Here is a 21,628-nt window from a genome sequence, read left to right on the forward strand (position 1 = left end):
AATAATGATTGTTTTCATTATCCATAAGAAAAAAAATAAGTCAACAGATGAATAAAGCAAGATTAAATATTGTTCACTAGAGATCCAAAACCAAGAAGCATGTGTTTTGGATGATAACAGTGACTATCTAAAAATATACATTCATGAAAAGTAGAATAGTGTAGGCATAAAATATACTTGTTTTCTGTTGTATTTGTTAGAAATCTTATTTGGACAAAAGTAAATATAATTGAATAAGCTCATGTATTATTTATCTTAGAAATACAAAGAGAATTTTTAAAATAAATTCCAATTTTGGCCTGTGTGGGCCAGGGATTTTGTTTTATCTAATCACAAAGGCTGCATTTATATATGGTAATCTTACTGTGATCATATATTGAGTTTAACAGTTTGGTGGGTTAAGAAGCCGTCATTCAAAAAGACTGAAACTGCAATTAGGATATGTCACCACTAGGCGGATCCAGGGCCCATAGGAGTGCGAGTGTTTTCATTGTTTTTAATCTGACATCCTGTGCAGTGACAGTAGATATCATTTTGGTTTTTCACAAAACCTGAGCTCTTTTTCAACAGCTAAATGTGAACGTGAACACCTAATACACGAACAAGGGAAATTAAATATAAGCGGTGATACAGTACTTTTTTTCTCATAGTATATATGGATTAATTATGATTAACTCCTCTAAGGAGTTTTTTTTTTTTTTTTTTTTAAGTTTTTTAAACTTTGATTTGCTCAGTTTGAATCCCATCCTGGATTCACAACTTAACTAGGCTGGTGAATGTCTATCCTGCAAAGCAATGAAAAATTAAACAGCACCCACCACTAAACTGTGCATTTCCTCCTCTCTTTAGCTACTCAATAATTGTCATTCCTCACTCGGCTTTTCCACAGAAGGATTTCTTTTTTTTCTTAATGTTTATTTATTTTTGAGAAAGAGACAGAGTGCAAACGAGAGGGGCAGAGAGAGAGGGAGATGCAAAATCTGAAGCAGGCTTCAGGCTCTGAACTGTCAGCATGCACAGAGCATGACTTGGGGCTCAAACTCACCAACCGTGAGATCATGACCAGAGCCAAAATTGGATGCTTAATGGACTGAGCCACCCCGGTGGCCCTTCACAGAAGGATTTCTGAGTGTGGAAGAAGGGTTGAGAGAACCCCAACAGCTCTCTTGGTTTTCTGCTCCTAGTTTTGAGGATTTTTATTCCATAAAGCAGAAGGCAGAGAAAAGGAGAAAAAAAGCCTAATTTTTATTATTGCAAAGAGGATAACTTTCAGTTCACTCAAAAAAGTTTTTTAATACATGGAATGGCGTGGTGTACCCTACCTCCCGTCTCTAGGACCTGTAATATAATAAATTGTTTCTCTGTCTTCTCTTGTGGCCACACTTGGCTGACCACTTCATAAAAGAATATGAAACAATTGATTAACTTTGCCTCTTTTTTCTTTCCCCTTCCCCTTCCCTCCCTCCTATCTTTTCTGTCGTCCTTCCCTTCTTCCCTCCTAAAAATATATCCCCCCCACCGCCGCCACCCACCACCAACCCTGAATGTAAGCCCCTTGAAGGCAAGGGTATCGTGTCCACAGTATGTCTTCAGTGCTAAGCAGGTATAAGGTTCATCAGATACTACTCAATGTGAATGACAAGAAATGTTCCTTCCTTGTCTCCAATCTCCCACAAGTTAAATTCAATGGAGGTGAACACACCATTCCAGAGCACAAGTTAAATTGAGTGGATGTGAATACATCTGGTGTTCCATCACAGCACAGTGTTACATGTGATCTGTAATTCTTTGAAACAAATGTTCACATTGACATGGGAAGCAGTAGGAATAGCAGCACCCCCACATCCTGTTTGTTCATGAATTTCATCCAAAATATGGGTCATTTGTTTTCATGGACATTTCTTCTTACATGTCAAAGATCAAGCTGATATAAAAAGGTACACATTGAGAAGTCTCTTCCTGTCCCATCTGCTCCATTTACAGGAGCCAATTTATTAGTTTCTCCTGTATATCTTTTCCAACTTTTTAAACAAGATTTTATTTTTAAGTAATCTCTACATCCAACGTGGGGCTTGAACTCACAACTGTGAGATCAAGAGTTGCACGCTACACTGACTGAGCCAGCCAGGTGACCCTCTTTCTAATACATAAATACAAGCAGATACAAATATATATTCTTATTTTTCCCCTTTACTTCACAGAAGGTAGCAGACTACCCTGGGGTCTGCATATTCCCTTTACCTAAGGATAATTTTTGGACATGTTTTCATATCATTACAAAGAGAACTTCGCTAATTCTTTTTTATAGCTGCCCCGTCTGCCCTTGTTTACTTAACCAGTCCAGTTGTTTACTATTACAAACAGTGCTGCAAAAAGCAATCGTGTGCATGCCTTATTTTGTACGTGTGCAGATATATCTATGGAATAAATTTATGAAAGTGAATCAAAAGGCGTAAAAACTGGGTCGAAGTCTAATTTCATTTGAGTGTTTGATAGATATTCATAACTCACTATAAGAATTACAGCATTTTGCAATGTATAAGAATTTCCCCCCAAAACATCACCAGCAGGTTTTGTTGTCAAACTCTCAAATGTTTGCAAAAGTGATAATCTGTTTTAATTTTCATTCTATTATTACAAGTGAATCTAAGCACATTTTCAAATATTTAAAGAGATTTGTATTTTTCTGTGAACTTTTTTTTCTTTTAGGTGTTGATTTTTTTTAAAAATGAAGTCCTAGGAGTTCTTCATGTATAGAGGATGGAAATATTTTTCCAGTTCGTAACTGTAACTTATCAGTTATGCAATTCTTGATAGGGTTTGGAAGCACAAGAAAATGATGTTTCTCATTAGAGCAGAAAGCAGTACACAAGTTCTCAAGCTCATGGAACCCAATTGTTCCATCACTTGTGGTACTAAGCTGGAGGAGACATGATTCAGATTTTCCTTCAGAAAAAGCTAATGTAATAATAAACAAATGTATTTTAACAATAAACAGTAAATTGGACAATCCAGAGCCTGAGGGCGATGATCATGATAAACATGACTTTTTTTGCTCTACATTGAAGAAAACTCAAAAGATTTTTCCTATGATATCATAATGGAAATTGTAGCTTTCAATGGACTCTGTGTTTTTCTATCAATATTGCTCCTGCACTCTGGTCCCCGTATCCAAAATGGATAACCCTCTCCACTAGATTCTCCACGCCTAGGCACTTTCCTTAACTTGCCCCTGTTCCTCACCATCCCTCTGCGCACAGCCAACCAGTTGCCAATACTATCAGCCCCCCTTCCCAAATATTTCTCAAATCCATACAATTCTCAGGACATTAGGAACTAATTCATCCCCACTGCTTTTCCAATTACTTCTCCAAGGCCACCAGGTGCTCTGCCTGCCTCCAAGAGGGGTAAGCCTTTTACCCCTCCTTAATCCATTCTTATTGCAGAGTGATGTTTCTAAAACACCTACTGGGTCATGTCACTCCAGTGGCTTCCCACTACCCTCTAGGATCTAATTTGAGTTTCCTAACTTGGCCTACAAGACTCTGCCAACCTCTCTGGATTCAATTCTTACCATCTTCCTCATAGTCCTTTTTGCTCTAGCCCAATGGTCCTCAAAGTGTGGTCTCCAGACCAGTAGCATCAACATTATATGCAAGCACGTTAGAAATACAAATTCTACTACCCCAAATCTAACAAATCACAAACTCTGGGGCTGGAGCTTAGCAATCTGTGTTTTAACAAGCCCTCCAAGTAATTCTTATCACTTTCAGAACCACTGCTCTATCCTTACTGGACTTACCTCATTCCAGTTCTAATTCCCCAGTACTTTGCAAATACCATGCCGTCTTTCTATGGGCCTCACCACCCCATCTTTGCCTGACTAACTCGTACTTCTGGTCATACAGTCAATCTCACCCACTGTCATGTAGTACGGTCCACTAAACTCAAGGCTCAAACCCAAATCTGTCACACACAAATGTCTATTACTAACAAGGCACGACAATTGTCCTATCATCTGTTGTTCTGTAAATTCATTAAAGATCCAGCTCTGTCCTCTGTATTTCAACAAGCATGTGACAGAAAGGTTTAGTCTGAGACAAAGTTTCAAAAGGAGGATTCAACGAACCTCAGAACAAAAAGCAGAATCTTCCTTGTCAATAGGGCACGCAATAATGTTCTAGAGTCAGTGCTATGGTCTTAACATTTGTGTCTCCCCAAACTTCCAATGTTGAAATCCTAACTGCCAAGGATATAGTATTAAGAAGTGGGGCCCTTGGGAGGTGATTAGGCTATGAGGGTGCAGCCCTCATGAATGGGACTAGAGCCCTTATAAAAGAGGTCCCACAGAGCTCCCTTACCCACTCCATTTTAGGACACAGAAAAACGACCACAGTCTGGGAAGTGGGCTCTCACCTGACAATGAATTTGCTTGTGCCTTGGTTTTGGACTTCCAAGTCTCCAGAACTATGTGAAATAAATGCCTGCTGTTTATATAAGCCATTTCACTCATGCTTTTCTTGTTATAGCAGTCCAAATGGACTAAGACAGCCACACACCCCTACCTCTGCCTAAAGTGAAGAATTTGAAACCAAATTATAGATGACACAGGACCTGCAATAAATTGCTCAAGAATACGCCTCTCTCCTTCTCCCTGTCTTCATGCTATGCTGGGAGGCAGCAAGCACAGTGATAAGGAACACGTACTCTAGAGTCACTGGACCCGAGTCCAAATGGAATCTCTGACTCTTCTCAGTTATTTTACCTTAAGCAAGTTATTACTCAGCCTCTCTAGGTATCACTTTCCTTATTTGTAAAATGAGGATGATAAGAGATAATGTGATATAGCATGCAAAAATGCTTAGCACATAGGACAATTATTACTATTTCATCATCCACTCTATTTCTTTTTATGTTCCCAATTTTTCCTTCTGCCAAGTACAAGTCTTGCACCCATCCTTCTAATCAGTTTTATAGAGTATCTGTTAAGTACACCGTTGTGAGGCTGGCACTGGAAGACCCAGTGATCAATGGGATGGGGGTCTACCCCACAATGAGCCTACACTCCTAGGTGGAGGTTCAGACTTAATTGACGGTTAGTGTTTATTGACTTCTTACAATGTACCAAGTGTGGTGTTGAGCACTTTGCACTCATCAGGACCTTTGACTTTAAGCCATCTAGGAGGCAGATACTCTTTTATAGAAGAGGAAATCTGCAGCATAAAACAGTTAGTGGGGCACCTTATGCAATCACGGATGCAAACCCAGGCAGCTTGAGCCCCAAGACTTGCATGCATTCTTGTGTCACACGTATTGACCCCTCAACTTAGGGAGCATTCCTTTCTTTCTCTCTCACCTCCTAAATACTTATGAAAACACCATTAAATTTTTCCTCAGCTTGGACTCTTAAAATTAATCATCTTAAAAATAATTATCTTATTCATACAACTCTAGACGTTACAGCACTCCTTCAGGATAGCTCTTCTTCCACAGCTTTGATAGAAGCAGCACCGTGATGGGCACAGGCTCTCCAGCCAACTGCCTGACTGCCGCTCACCAGCTGTGTGACCTAGGGCAAGTTACACAGCCACTCTGTGCTGTAGTTTTCTCACTTATTACACTGGGATAATGTTAACAGCCTCAGAGGTTGTCCAGAGAATTAAGAGTTAACAAAGGCAAAGTACTAAGTTCAATGCAAGGCACATAGTAGGTGCAGCATAAGTGGTAGCATTGTTATTCATACCATAATTATGTATTCATGCTGTAATCATGTGTCCCATAGATCAGGGACCAACTTTTCTTTTCTTAACGTCTCCAGTTCTGGTAAATCTTGTTCTCAGTTGAACTCAATAGAGCCATTCTTTCTTTCTTTCTTTTTTTTTTTTTTTAATTTTTTTAATGTTTATTTATTTTTGAGAGAGAGCGCGAGAGAGCAGGGAATAGCAGAGAGAAAGGGAGACACAGAATCTGAAGCAGGGTCCAGGCTCCCAGCTGTCAGCCCAGAGCCCGACGCCGGGATCGAACTCACGAACCGTGAGATCATGACCTGAGCCGAATTCAGAAGCGCAACCGACTGAGCCATGCAGGCGCCCCTAGAGCCATTACTTCTTTCTCTTGGTAAATAAAAACAGATTACGCTCAAAGAGGCACTTTTTGCTCTGTCCTAACGCCTACGAAAGTCATCCCCAGCTCCAGCCAGCCCCTCTCCTTCCAACCTAATCTTCATTACAAGAGGGGAAAATTCATTCCTCTCGTGGCAGGAACTCAAGACCCAGCAGAAAGAAGAATCAAGGAGTCTTTTGAAAGGCTAACTTCCCAAAGAAACTCTTTTTCCCTTCTCCACTTTGGGCATCTTCTTGTTACCGATTTATTTCTTTTCCTTCACTTCTGATGTTCTTTATCCCATCAATGGTGGGGATACGGACAGGCACAAATGCACCCAGTCACAAACGGAACTGCGCACCCACCATATTCAGCATTCTGAGACAGGGCACAAAGGCCAGGAAATAAGGCCCGGTGCCCCAAACCCTGGAGACGGGTGAGTTAAAGCTCATCGCTTCGATATCTTCGCGTATCGCTCCGTCCAGTGTCTCGGGATCAATTCTCCAGCTCATCTTGACTTCCCGAAACGCGAACTTTCGGCTGTGAACTCAGTTCCCCGCCTTGCCCCGACCCTTCATTCCGTTCGAGTTGCTGAGGGAGAATTCCGCTGCTTTTAGCAGCAAACTCCCTCTATCGTCCCGCCGAAGGGCGTGTTCTTGCCGAAGCTGCACCCCAGACTCCCTCCTGCACGTGCAGCCTTGAAGACAAGAGGGAATCCCCGCGAGCAAAGGTCTCCTTGGACCTGGCCCTTGGAGACGACCTTGAAGCCAGGGCGGCAGGGCGTGGCGGGGCTGCGAGACCCAGACCTGGACCTCGGCCACGCGCGCAGACAGCGCACTTGAGGCGGGCGGGGCGGGCACCAGCCAGGGGGCGGGGCCTGGAACCTGCCGACCTGCCCTCCGGGGAGTGCACTGCGCCGGCTTGTCACCACGGGGCCCCGGAGATCATGGGGAAGCTGGTGGTGCTGACCCTGCTTGGGGCCGTCCTGGCCCTAATAGGGGAGAGATTAGTGGCGTTTAGGTGAGTTGGCATCTTGATGGGGGTGTCCTTGGTTCTTCCTCTCCTCTTCCAAGTTTCAAGGGCTGTCCCGTGCCGTCTTGTGCCGCCTTCCTAACAAGTAGGAATGAGCATATTTGGAACTTCACTCCTCAGTTTCACCCAGCGAACTATCCCTTGAGAAGCACTGATGTGGAGAGTGAGCTGTTTGCCTTTCCTAAAATGGTAGCACAGAAACACCCCCCATTTATTTTCTGAAAGTCATGTCCCCCACCCCACCCCCTCTTCCAGGTTGCCCTTAGCGTTCTGCTCCTGAGAAAAACGAACTCAGTTGGAAGTGCTGGACCTGGAGGGGACTGGGCTACCAGCTGGATGTTTATGGCCCAGGCATTGCCCAAGACCAGCTAAACATTGATGAGTACTGGGATACAGAACTCATCCTAGATGAAAAACTAGCCAGACAGCAGGGAAATGAGCTGCAACCCGCAGGTGGTAACCGGCATTTTGCAAGTATTAGGACCTTTTGAAGTGGAAGATGTAGTAGTGATAGCCAGAAATATCTCAAGAAAAGTCAATATACTGGGCTAGAAAGAAATATTAGGTATGATAAGCATTTCTGAGTGTGTCTTAGGCCTCTACTTGTCTTCACTTGTCTTTGGGTTGTTTTTATTTATTTCTTTAAGCAGAGGCTGATCTCAGAGATTCACATTAGAATCTGTTGAGAAGCCTGATGCCTTTTGTTAATACGTTCTAGTTCAGCTTGAGAGTGTTTATTGTTACATTTGTTCCCAGTGCACCCGAGTGAGAGAATCATAAAAAATAACAATTATAAGGTAGATCTAAGGTGCATTTTAAAACAAGTGACAGTAAGATAAGCTTAAGTGTGGAATCTCCTTGAGTACAATCTAATAAAAATTTCAAATTATCCCTGGTATTTAGAAGAATGGTTCACTGTGAAAACAGGAACACTACAGTGAAAAATAATTGGGCCAATTGTTTACATTGTGGTTAGTCTGATGACTTTATATACTTGCAAAATAGGTCGGCATATTTCTTTTTTAAATAATGAAGTTAAAGCAAAAGCTACAGGGTTTCGCTATTAGGAGACACTTGAGTTTTGGGAAAGCATTTTTGTGGGGAGTCAAAAGACAAGACTATAGGAGATTAAGGGGAGCCAAAGTGCAGATTTATAATAGGCAATACTGTAGCCAATTAAATAATACTATTCTGTACATTTAAAGTAATAATACTGTCCAGTTATCCATATAGTATCATTTATGGGGCAGCACAGTGTGTAGTCCATGCGTAATGGCATTTTAGTCTTTCAACAATAAGTGGGTGAGGTTAGCTGATGTAGGCACATTACCCACATAATGTCCACATTATGTAAATAAATGTAAATAAAAGGAGGTGCCTACTTACTTGTTACATCATCCATAAATGATGAGAAACAAAGTTAATGAACAAGAAGGGGATCAGAGACCATGTTTCAACGTTGATTTTGGATGGTGTACATTGACCTCCAGTGTTTTTATCTTCTATAGACAAAGAACGAATGCATCTCGAGCAGTGGAGCCAGTAGACCTCCCAAACTGCCACCTTATTGAGGGACTTGGTATGTATGTGACAGTACAATTTCTTGGTCACTAGCCACCTGACTGAGGCTGCCAACTAATTTAATTCCCTGCTCCTCCTTAGATTCTCCTCCCAGGGCCTCTGCCCCATCCACTTTACCTGAGCCACCTCACACTAGGTCTCCAAGGGCCCTCCTAAATGTCAAAATCTGGGGCTTTTTCTCAGTCCTGCTTTCCTTTCTGACATCTCTCCACCATTTCAAGGCTGTCCTGTCCCTTACTAAATGTTCCTCCTGTCCCTTCTGGGACATTTCACTCCCCTCTCTCTTTTTCTGGTACCTACCTTACTTCTTTTCTTTCTTCTTCTGTCTCCTTGGTGATATTCCTGCTTTCAAAATTTATCTGCAAGTACCATGGAATATTACTCAGTCATCAGAAAGAATGAAATCTTGCCATTGCAGCGATGTGGATGGAGCTAGAGTGTATTATGCTAAGGAAATAAGTCAGAGAAACACAAATAGCATATGATTTCACTCATATGTGGAATTTAAGAAGCAAAAGCGATGAACATATGTGAGGGGGGAAAGAGAGAGGGAAATAAACCTTGAGAGACGCTTAACTATAGAGAACCAAGTGAGGTTTGATGGAGGGGGGTGGGTGGGGCATAGGCTAGAGGGTGATGGGTATTCAAGAGGGCACTTGTGATGAGCGCTGGGTGTTGTACATAACTGATGAATCACTGAAATCTACTTCTGAAACCAACATTGCACTGTATGTTAACAAACTAGAATTTAAATAAAAACTTGAAGGAAAAAAAACCATCTGCAAGCACCAAGAGAAATATGACCTAGCCCTCACCCTCCAGAACCTCACAGCCTACTCAGGCATCTTTAAAAAACTTAATGAAAACCCCATAGGGGGCTCCGTGACCTCTCAAACTGCAGGCCTTCTTTTCCAGTCTGAAACTACTTTCTATTTTTGTCATTTCCTCCCTCCTACCCTGGGCCACAACTAGCCCTTCTTTAGACTTCTGTGTATGGTAACCCCCTCCTCAAAGGGACTCAGTTCCATATATAGCAGCCTTTGTTTTCTCCTTGTCCCTCATTGTTCCATGTGAGACTCCTTGGGCTCCACCTCTTCTGTGGCCCCACACGGGGCTGATTTTACCTACTCAACTGCTGGTTACAACTCATTACTGCTCTTTACTACGACGTTCTGCTCATTAGTACTTGTCTGCTTATTTGGGCTCCAAGTTTCCCATTCTCCCTGACACTGCTACTCGAAAAACAATGCCAGGTAGATTCTGTTCACTGTTCAGGGAATACACTTTTTCACTTTCTCACGGTTGCTCATGAAATCTTCTCCACTGATTTCTTCATCTTTGCTTGCTGAGACCGGCTGCGAATTCCTCTCCTACCTCTGAACTCCCCAGCACTCTGAAACTCTCATTCACTTATGACACCTACCACAGGCTTATTTTATGGCTGGCAGTGTTCTCTCTTTCTCTCACTAGCAGACTGTAAACTCCCTAGGGTCAAGGACTGTGACTTATTTATCAGTGTGTGACAGGATGACAAGCATAGTTTATTTTGATATGAGTCTGTATTTTATTTTTCTTGATACATATATTTCTTTATATATGATATATTTTGACTCTCTTCCTCTCTCTTTCTCATATATATATATATATATATATATCATATAACATATATCATATATATATGAGAGAGAGAGAGAGAGAGAGAGAGAGAGAGATAGCCATTGAATTTGGTGTCTTTCTATCTTCCTGTCTGTCCCTTTTCTCCTCCAGCAGCTTCCCATATCTCCAACATATGTTTCTACTCCATTGTAGGTTCCTTTTGTTTTCATAGTTGCCTGTCAGAATCCTTCTTTCATATATATATATATATATATATATATATATATATATATATGGAGAGAGAGAGAGAGAGAGGGAGGGAAAGGAGGGGGAGGGAGAGGTAGGGGTTTGTGTTGCCCCCTAGAAAACAGAAGGAACTGAAAACAAATTCCTTCCTGACTTTTGTTCTCAAAAATCTGAGTTCCTTCAGAAGGTTCTGATGGACAAAGGATAAGAATATGTGGATTTTTTTAAATAACAGGGATCCTTTCCCCACTGCCTGATGGCATTCTGGGAGTGGTGCCAGAAGCCCAAAGGAATGGGGACAAAGTATCCTCAAGGGAGGCTGGATTCTTTGCACTGGGTGTCTCAGCCTGAGCAAAGATCATGTGCCCTTCCAGCACCTGGCAGTGGCAGAACTACGTAAATGACATGAAATGCACAGGCTTGGCAGTGAGTAATTTGGCGATGACTAGTGTAGATTAAAGGCCAGATGGACTTCCCCAAACATTCCGCTTTTTAAAAACTGGCCACCTACACTATTTGCACAACCCTGGCAGAAGACCCAGTAGTGACTGAGACTGAATTTCCCTTCAGTTTAGTGGAATGTGGATTCAGGGTCAGATTTAATTGGATTTTTTAAAAAATAGGAAATGTAACATTCACTCATTTGTTTACTGTTTTGTGGAGTAATATTCATATTTATTTCACATCTATCTCTCAAAAGATATGAGCCTGCCAAATAATGTAGAGGGGTAATTAAAGTAGATGATTTCTGAAGTCTAGTCTGACTTTCAGATACATAATTCAAACAGATTTGCGAAGCTAAAACTAGGGTTAATATTGTAAGACATAGATCAATGTTCTGATTATCCAAATATTTTGAAAAGAATGGCTTAAATGGTTGGAAACTGGCTGGGAGCAGAAGAAAACAAAAGGGACTTCTTATGTCTATTGGCATATTTCCATTTTATACTTTGAAGAACTACACAAGTTTGTCAATAGGACAGTGTTGATACATATCTAAAAATAATACCGCTGCCTTATTAAAGGCCTGGTGTCTAGAAACATTCTGCTGAGTCCTTTACAAACACTTACCTCATCCTCACAACCGACCTGTAAGGTGGGTGCTCCTTCTGTCCTTGCAGATTAGGAAATTGACACACAGAAGCATGAAGTTACTTGCCCAGTGGTCTGGAACCAGCGGGTGACAGGCCTAGATTATGAGCCGGGGCCGTTTTCTTCTATGCCTTGTAGTCTTTGTTGTGTGACACTGCCTCTCTTATCTACTGACAACACATTTGGTTACAGAAGTGTCAGAAAGTAGGATGGCAGCAGAAAACAAAATCTGAGATACAGAAAGGTGAAATATTAATAAATAAAGCTGACCAAAACAATGCAGGCTGGATATTTAAATAAAAAATAGCTAGTGAGACGACCCTCACAGGACCCAACTATTTGACGAGTGAAAAGCTTTATGAAGCAACGGAAAACCACTAAAGGATTTTAGGCAGGGCTTGGTGGGCAGTAACAGAGCTGGAGGAAAATTCTGACTTACATTTTCTTCAAGATCTAGGCTTTTGTGGTTAATTTTACTGATGGAAGAAACTTTCCTTTTTTTCCCCCCTTCCCAGTATTCTTTCTATGAAAAAAAGTTGAAAAGAGAAATATTTCTAACTTGTAGAAATCATATCCCATAGCTCCTTTTGTATTAGGTTTATCTTTTTTCCAAGTCTTCGAAGGTCAAGGATTGTTTTAACCAGGAAGTGATTTGGCTGCCCTTGGCATCTAATCAAAGCTGCATTTGAAATTCAAATAGCTTTACTGGGGCTCCACCTTTGGCAGGATTATCAAGTAGATAGTCATTGAACTTGGTGTCTTTCTATCTTCCTCTCAGCCCCTTTTCCTCTCCAGCAGCTTCCCATATCTCCAACATATGTCTCTACTCCATTGTAGGTTCCTTTTGTTTTTATAGTTGCCTGTCAGATCTTTTTTCCTAGATGTGAAACAATAATAATATTATTTGGTCACAGTGTTTTGTGTGTGACACTTTCTCAGGGTGCCTGTAGAAAATGATCAAAGGCCAAAGAAACAAAGTCATGCCAAGTAGAGGATGGACAGGTTAAAAAGCAGTAGACACCTGTTCATAAGACTGATTTTAGACATATCAGTGGAGTTTTAATGGTAGCTGTGCATAGGCTAACGAGTATGTAGGGAAGACTCGGGGGAGGGTGTCCTGGGGCATCTTACTCCCCCAGGTGTCACTGTTGCTGAGATACACTATGTTGTCAGGCAGGTGGAGTGTAGGTGGGGGAAGTAGACGAGGAGGGGTGGGAATACTGTGCAATCAGCTGGTAATTCTTCTTCACATCTGAGTGGAGAGCACCAGCATCCCTGTGCTCCAGATTAAGTAAATAAAGACAAATACAACACCTTCAGAAAATACCCACTCCTATTGTAGCTGAATTATTGAGGGAGATTAGTGCTGTCATAGGAGATATGTGAAATGGCATTTGGAAGATAAAAGAACCAAACCAAAGAACACACAATTCAGGATGTCTTGTACTTAGAGATTAACATTCACCTGTCAACAGTTTAACCCAAAGACAAGACAAAGTTCAAGAAACTAACATGGTTTATCTTATTTTGTCAGTCAACCAGCTTCCATTGAGAGTTTTTATAGTGAAAAGGCAGGTATTATGTTGGGTACAAAGCTAGAGTAGTGAATGAAAACTGGTCCTTATTCCCAGGAAGCTTATTGTCTAGTAGGAAATCAACAAGTCAGCAGAAGGCTGCAGCCCAGGAGTGAAAAAAATATCATGGTGTAGGTAGTCACTGGTGACCATATTAGCACATAAAATGGGTGCTGGAACTGAGAGAGGTTGGAAAGGCTGAAGAGGTGGCCCCCATGCTCTTCTTTAGAGCCCGTGATACTCAGCACAGGGGAAGTGAAGTGGTGTGAGAAAGATATGGGTTGCCAAGAAGGGGCAGCAGCAGCATGTGCTCAGGCATGCAGGTGAATGAGTCTGACACATTTCAGGAACTACTAACAGAAGAACCGCAGCACAGCTGGTATAGCCAGTGGGAGTGGGAGTGGGAGCCATAAGAACTGCGACTGGAGCCAACATGTGGAGAATTTGGAATCCAGGCCAAGAGGTTTAAGATTTATGTTGCCAACCCTAGGAGACCTCTGCAGGGTTTTAAGCAGGACAGTAACAAGATCAACTTTGCAATTTAAGGTGATGACTGTCAGCAGTGCAGAGAATGGTAGTAGGGAAGCAAAACCGACCTGTTAGAAGGCTATTAGGGAAATTCAGGGGGGATTTCTAGAGCTCAAATGATGGTGATCGGTTGGATTTGGGGAGTAAGGAAAAGAAAGCATCAAAGATAGCTCCAAGTTTCCTAATTTGTGTACTTGGGGGATGGAAGTGCCATCCACCGAAATAAAAATATAGAAAATGTAGCCGATTCAAAGGGGAAATGTCCAGATCAGTGTGGGACACATTAAATATGAGACGTGAAAAAGCCAGGTAGGAATGTCCAATATACAGGTGAATGTAGAGGTCTGGAAATTGTTGGAAAGGTTTGGGCCTGATACAGAGATTAGAGAGTCAAGGACGCCTGGGTAGAAGCTGAAGCCATGGAACTGGAGTCGACTGCACAGGTAGAACGACTACTCTGCCATGAGAAACAGCCAAGGGCAGGTACAGCCTGGAGAATATCCACATTCGTAGCAGAGTTGAGAAGGAGAATAAGGCAAAAGGAAACCGAAAAGGGGTTTTCAGAGAAAAAAAAAAAGAAAGTTGGTTCAAAAATTAACCAACCTGTATGCAATGTGATTTTTTTAATTGCTTTATTCAATTTGCTGGATTCTCCCAGTGTCTGTATTATTCCATGTGGAAACAGCACTAAATCTTCCAGGCCATCAAGATACCATTGATACATAAATCTTGATTAACGGGACTGTTTGGAAAATGGAAAGCTCCGATTAATTTAATTTTCAGGTTACTAGTTGGGGATTAGTTTCAGTAAATGAATATATAATTAAATCTTCCTCTGTTCTCTAGTTTTCAGTGCCCATTGCTCATTATTCTGTTGATTCAAATTTGCATTTTATTTGGCTTTGTCCCACTTTTCTTTCCCCCCTCCCCTTTTGCTCAATTGCCTTTTGACACACTAGCAACCCATTATCCCATGTAACCATTTCTCCACATGTTCCAATTACTATAGCTGTGTAACAAACCACCTTAAAACTGAGTGACTGACTTAAATGACAATTATTTTGCTCATGAATTTGCAATTTTAGCAGGCTCAGTGGATACAATTCTTCGCTGTTCTACTTGCATCAGCTAGAGTGACTCAGAGGCTGGGAAATGAAGTTATCTGACACTTCTCTAGTATCTTCTCTACCTTGTGTCGTGTCTGTGTGCTCTCTTCCTCCAAACTTCTTACATTTAAGTTCAGGGTCCCCAAGGTGTGTGTTGACAGAGACAGAGACAGAGATGAGACAGAGAGAGGAGGAAAGAGAAGGGAAGGGATGGGAAGAGAAGAGAGAAGAGAGGAGAAAGAGAAAGAGAACCAGGACCATTTGTGGTTATGACTTTACCTTGTATGTCATGTGGCATTACTTCCCTCTCATTTATTTGTCAAGGGGAGAGAATTCAAACCTTACCTCCTGATGGAAAAATACGAACATCACATTTTAAGAAGGGCATGTGGCTATGATGCATATTGGTCCCACCATATTTATAAAATACCGTTTGCCACAATAGATAACCATTGCCTTTACTCTCAGTCCTGCTTGCTTGGGAGCACCTCCTATGTGGGTCTATCTCTCTATTAGGAGCCATGTGAGCCCTCTTTTCATTCTATTCATGGTCATAACTCACTTGTTATATGCTTCTTTCCATAGAAAAATGCTTGGGACCAGCTCTCAATGAGAAAGACAGTTGACTACATTTTTTCAAATTTGTCTATATTTGTTAGTCTTTCCTAAGACCTATTGCTTTATTCCAGATAACAATTACTCAATAATTTCCCAATATGATTGGATGATGATATATTTTTAGGCCTCAACAAGTTGGAAGAGAGAATATTTGGCTGAGAGGCCTTTAAGAGGCCTTCGCAATGAGGACTTTGCAATGTTATCACTCTGTTTGTGAGATCAGTCTTCTATGGGGAACAAAACTGAATCTCTCAGGGCATATCCTAGAAGTTGTTATTCAAAGAACAAATCTAGGATATGAATTTGTTTTATAGTTATTTGCTTTTTCCTCCTGAAAATTGAGTTCTAAAAAAAGAATTTAGTATTTAGGGAATCTGACTCAGGTTTTACTGTAGAGTAGCATGCCTATGGGATTCCTGGAAGTTAATGTAGTTTCCCAAGTAAATAGTTGAAAAAGTTAAACATAGTTTCCAACAGAAGTTTAAAGTTTTGCCTGTGAGATTTTGTTTCTAAGCCTTCATTCATGCATCTTTGTGATCCTCCACTTCTTTTGCAGAAAATGGCTCTGAAGATATTGATATACTTCCTAATGGGCTGGCTTTTATCTCCAGTGTAAGTATTTTCCATGCCCCTCACGTGCTCATGTCAATAGCTATACAGACAGTACATTAATGTTGCCGACTAGAGCTGCCAGATGGACCCCTACACACTCATCCCAACTGTGGCTAAATCAGTCAACTAAAAAAGCCAAAACAGGATTCCAGTAGGCTAATCAGTATACCACAGGAGGGCCCTGGCTTGCCTGCCCCGTGTGGGCAGTTCCTTATGGGCAGTTACATATTCAATAGGGGCTCAATAAATGTATATTGATTTCCATTCCAGTCCTAGATTGGTCTCCAGATTTGTCCATCCTCGCCGTATTTTGCTGGACCTCAGCTTCTGGTAGTCATCTTCTCACTAACTAGTGATCCTCTTGCTACACCTACCTGTGTTTGGAGCTCAGTAAATGTTTGCGAAGTATGTGTTAACATGTGTCAATTCAAAAGCCTGAGCGTTTTGCATCTTGAGGTCCCTGTCGTTCCTTCCAACTCTTTCAAAGATAAGTAGAGAAGATCCTGTGTTTTATTTCCAGTACTACCTTCACAGGTTTGGGATGATCAAGAAGCTATGTGAAGAATGATAAATAAATTAAATACAACAAACTAAAAGGTATATGCTATGAAGATGTTGAAAATTGCCATGTATTTACTGAACAGTTGCAATTTGGAATGAGACCTAAGATTTTGAAAAAATAAACGGACTATATTTTCAATGTGAATGCTGATTGCTGGAATTACGTGCCCTAATATTCCATTTTGAACAGTACAATACTACCATATAATATGAATTTTAAAATCTGTATCTTTTTGGCTAAAAAGGGACACACATAGTAAGACTTAAAGGCCTTAATTTCTAACTTCTTAAGTATGCCTCATATAGTCAGGGTCTCATTTGGATTTTAAATTGCTGTTGGTGGTGATATTGTTGGGGTGGGTGGGTGGGTGGGAGTGATTTTATTTCTTTAGTTTTCATCCAAAGCCAAAGATAAAACAAAGCTTGTCTAGAAAAGCTTTCTCTTTGTTGACTTAAATTTTCTATTGTCAATTTAGATTGTTAATGTTATGCCAAATAGACTTTAAAGAATGATTATTCTGCAACTGGAAGATTTCTTCTTTGCTTTTACGAAATAATATTTGTAGTTCCAACTGTGTACCTTCTATTTTCACTGTAACTAAAAGTACTGAACTATTTCAGTGGAGAATCTAGAGATTTTCATCACAAATAATTCCTTGAGAAATGTTAACATGGAGCTTTAAGTAACAGAGCTCTTTTTTTGTAAACTAATGAATGACTCATAAGCTAAGGATGATATATTTTACTCATTTTCAACCCTTCTGAACTTCAAGTCCCTATTCTTGGTTTTTCCTGTTGCCCATTCTTGCCATCATAGAGCATATTTGGAAGCTGCTGATTTAGAGGGAAATTCTGTGCAATAGATATTTTTAGTCTACAGAGAGGTGCCAAGCAAGCTCTTTGCTTTCTTACCTTGGGACTTGGCATTGGAATGCTTCTTTTTACCTGCTTTCTTCACACATTATGGGCCAGCTCCTAGTTCTCTGTCAGGCCTCACTATGGTGGCACTTTAATTCTGCAGGAAAGTCTTCCCTAACACGCTTTCTGGGCAACGTGCCTCTTCTATGCTCTCTCACATTCTTTGTGCTTAGTCTCTTACATACCACACTATATCTGATGTGGTCATTGGTGCTGCCGCTCCAGATTTCAAGCTCCTCGTGGCCAGGACTTTGTGCATCTGTTGCCATGCTCAGCACCTAATATGCTACCTGACATGCATGGGGTACTTGAATATTTACTGAATGCTTGTGCTGGAGAATGAAGGCAGTATAGAATTTCAATGCCAACTCAACTCACATACACATGTTGCCTGTTGGAAAAAATAAAATGCCTGCCCCTCCAGGTGATTTTCACTATTTTCAGTGGTGAATGACATTGCAAGAATGGCTTGCATTCACTTGCTACAAATTCCTACCCAAGTGCCTCAAACAGAAAACAGGGTGCATACGAAGCCACTTATTGGAGGTGTTTCAATCATCATGACACTTAATATAGATCAAGTTTTGTTTTGTTTTTTTACAATGGCCCACCCTTATTATTAAATCATTTCCATTTCTAGAACATTCAGTCTTTGAACTGGCAGTGCCCTTGTGTGTCCCTAAGCTACCCAGATGCTTGATGTTCTTCCTTGAGCTTCCTCCCTGAGCAATGTTGCCTGCTGTCAAACCTTTCTTTATGGTGTGTCAGAAAGAGTGTGTACAATTAATGATGTGAGTGACTCAGTGAATTCACTTCTCTGGGCTTAATTTTCCTCAGGTGAAAAGGGAAGAAGTAGATGTCTTTGACTTTTTTTTTTTTTTTTTTTTTTTTTTTTTGGTCCATTGTTACCACCACCTAAGCCTCTGGGCTTGGTGGCAGTTTGACTATGGGGAAAGGGTAGGCTTGAAGATGGAATTTCATGACCTTATATTGGGGAGAACAGTGAAGCTCTTCACTGAGAATAATAGATATGGATGAGAAGAAGGATTTGAGGGGAGAATGTTGACTTTGGTTCTGAGAATTTGATTTTGAACTACTCTTAGGAAGCAGTTGGAAATGCAAGCTAGAGCTCCAGAGAGAGGTTCTAGGTAAATGTGCAGATGTGAAAATAATTGGTAGAGAAGAAAGATCTGAAACTTTATGAATAAGATGTATAAGGAGAAAGTATAGAGCAAGAAGGAAAGAAGGATGGATGAGGATAGAAGGGGGAAAGGGCAGAAAGAGAAGCAGAACTTCAATCTGGAAATCCTACTCTTGACTTTTTGACAAGGAATAAAGGGATACATCATAGTGTCAAATGCCATAGAGATACAAATAAGGAAAGGTGGAGGAGGTACCAAAGAAAATATTTTGGAGGGCACTGGTATGACCTTTATAGAGGCATTTCTACCAACTGGTGAGAGTTGGAACAACTCAAGGCAGGCAACAAGATCAAGTGATGTTTCTAAGAGATTTGACCATGAGGGGAAAGCAAGATAAATATGTGTTTGAAGGAAGAGTAAAACTAGAAGATTTGTTTCAAGAAAGGAGATATGAACAATTTTCCAGGCAAATGAAGGAGACACTGATGACAAACAGGTGGCAAAATTAATAAACTTAAGAACAGATAGAGGGATACCCATTCCTTAAGAATTGTGGGATAAAGGAAGAAAAATTGATAAAATTGAAGAATTACGGAGACAGAAAGGAGGGAGTCAGAGAAAATTCATGTTGAATGGCATGTTTTGTTTTGTGTTTTTTTTTTTCAGAGAAACAAAAGGTAATGAAATAAATTCAGAATAGAATAGAATTCAGACTAGCCCTATATAAAAGCTGGACCAGGGCAAGGGGGAGGGTGGGAAGAATTTGATAAAGAAGCAGTAAGCAAAGGGTGTGGCTTCCTTAGAAGACTGGGTGTTGATTGATGATGACAGATTCAAGGTCTGGAAGGAGAAGTTTGTGGCGAGGGCCATGCGGATCCCTCCTCCAGCTGAGGTGACCTAAGACAAATGAAAGGGAATAGTACCCCGTCTGATGTGCTTCAGCAGTGCCATTGTTGTCTGTGGGAAAGCCAGGCTTCTGGTAAGATTTAGATGTAGAAGTACTGTTCTAAAAAAAAAAGCTCGAAGATGTATGTGGGTTGTTTGCAGCTGAAGATTGACTACCCCAGGGTGGGGGTAGGAATGAAGGGCAGCGGAAGGGTCAAGAATAGTATTATTAAAAGTACACATGTGTATGTATATACATATTTATAAGGAAGGGAGGAGCCAGGGAGACAGAGTAAGAAGGAAATAATTTAAATCGACTATAAATGGAAATGAGGGTACAAGGAAAGATATGATGTTGATATTAATATATATCAGAGTGATGGGGAAGTGATAGAAGGAGGAAGTGAGCTGAGTTTTATAATTGGTGTGGCACAAACCAACCCCAAGTTTTGACACAATGACCCGGGGTGAGCAAAGGCCCATTATGTTCAGGATACCTAGTATTGGTTGATAACCACACATAATTGGCTCTTTCAGTAGAAAGAACCACTGTTCAAGTTACTGGAATAAAGTTTTTGCAATATTTGAAGAAAAGGATTTATATCCAAATTTTCAGATATATCTATAGGAACAAAATAGGTCAGAAATAGTCAACTTAAGAGACTGGTTCCCCATTGTGTATATAAACCACAATTTCTTTATCCATACAGAGAAAGACAGATACCATATGTTTTCACTCTTATGTGGATTCTGAGAAACTTAACAGAAACCCATGGGGGAGGGGAAGAAAAAAACAAAAAAAAAGAGGTTAGAGTGGGAGAGAGCCAAAGCATAAGAGACTCTTAAAAACTGAGAACAAACTGAGGGTTGATGGGGGTGGGGGGGTGGTGATGGGTATTGAGGAGGGCACCTTTTGGGATGAGCACTGGGTGTTGTATGGAAACCAATTTGACAATAAATTTCATATATTGAAAAAAAAAATTTTTTAAAAAGAGAAAAAAATGAAAAAAAAAAAAAAGAGACTGGTTCCCCTATGTTAATTCTTGGCTGATTCTACTATTTGGCACTAGATAAAATAATGGATGGGGGCAATATAATGAAAGCATACACCGCTTCTCTCTGCTTTGAGGAAGGTTAGTTGCAGATTATCAGGACTGGAGAGGATCTTAGCAATCATACACTTTAGCTTTCTTATTTAATAAATGAGGAACCAGAGGCATAGGCAGGCCAAGGGACTAACACAAAGTAACCCAGGCTAGTGTCTTACGTTATACTTTTTGGTTTTTTTTCATGTTTATTTTTGAGAAAGAGACAGAGTGTGAGCAGGGGAGGGGCAGAGAGGAAGGGAGACACAGAATCCAAAACAGGCTCCAGGCTCTGAGCTATCAGTGCAGAGTTCAACGGGCTTGAACTCACAAGCCACAAGATCATGACCTGAGCCAAAGCCGGACACTCAACTGACTGAGCCACCCTGGCGCCCCATTGCATTATACTTTTTGGTTTAACCCTTTGTCTCTATGTTAATAATTGAATATGGATTCTTCCCATTTCCAATTCCCATTCCCAATGGCCTAGATGACATTGGTAGTCTCTCAGATCAGATAATGGAAACAGCTGACTGGAGTGAAAAATCCCAGAAACCTAGAAGAAATTTAGAGCGTTGAATATTTTTGTTAGGCTTTGAGATTTTCACCTCCACATGAAAATATTGTGAAATGTATATATATATGCTTACTTATTTTATATTTTTTACAGGGATTGAAATATCCAGGCATGCCAAACTTTGCATCAGATGAGCCAGGACAGATTTTCTTGATGGATCTGAATGAGCAAAACCCAAGGGTCCAGGCACTAAACATCAGTGATGGTTTTGACAAAGCATCATTTAATCCACACGGAATCAGTACTTTCATTGACAAAGGTAAAGCCTGAATGCTTAAAAATAAGGGGGAAATGAGGGAAATACAAGCTGCTCAACCTCAATGACTCAACATAGATGTGAAAGGAGGGAAAATTCTATTTTACCATGAAGATA

General features: G+C 40.8%; 1 protein-coding gene across 1 annotated transcript in view; it reads left to right on the forward strand.

Annotated features, from left to right (window-relative positions):
• The first annotated feature begins 6,985 nt into the window (after window positions 1–6,985).
• PON3 (paraoxonase 3) overlaps window positions 6,986–21,628 on the forward strand; it is a 32,936-nt gene continuing 18,293 nt past the window's right edge. The window contains exons 1-4 of the mRNA XM_025930042.2: window positions 6,986–7,122; window positions 8,643–8,713; window positions 16,032–16,087; window positions 21,349–21,514. Of these exons, the coding sequence (XP_025785827.1) occupies window positions 7,049–7,122; window positions 8,643–8,713; window positions 16,032–16,087; window positions 21,349–21,514 (367 nt within the window). The 5' untranslated portion in view covers window positions 6,986–7,048. The remainder of the gene's footprint in view (window positions 7,123–8,642; window positions 8,714–16,031; window positions 16,088–21,348; window positions 21,515–21,628) is intronic.

The sequence above is a fragment of the Puma concolor genome, chromosome A2 (assembly GCF_028749965.1).
Source record: "Puma concolor isolate L17-30 chromosome A2, mPumCon1.1.hap2, whole genome shotgun sequence".
In the NCBI taxonomy this organism is placed as follows: domain Eukaryota; kingdom Metazoa; phylum Chordata; class Mammalia; order Carnivora; family Felidae; genus Puma; species Puma concolor.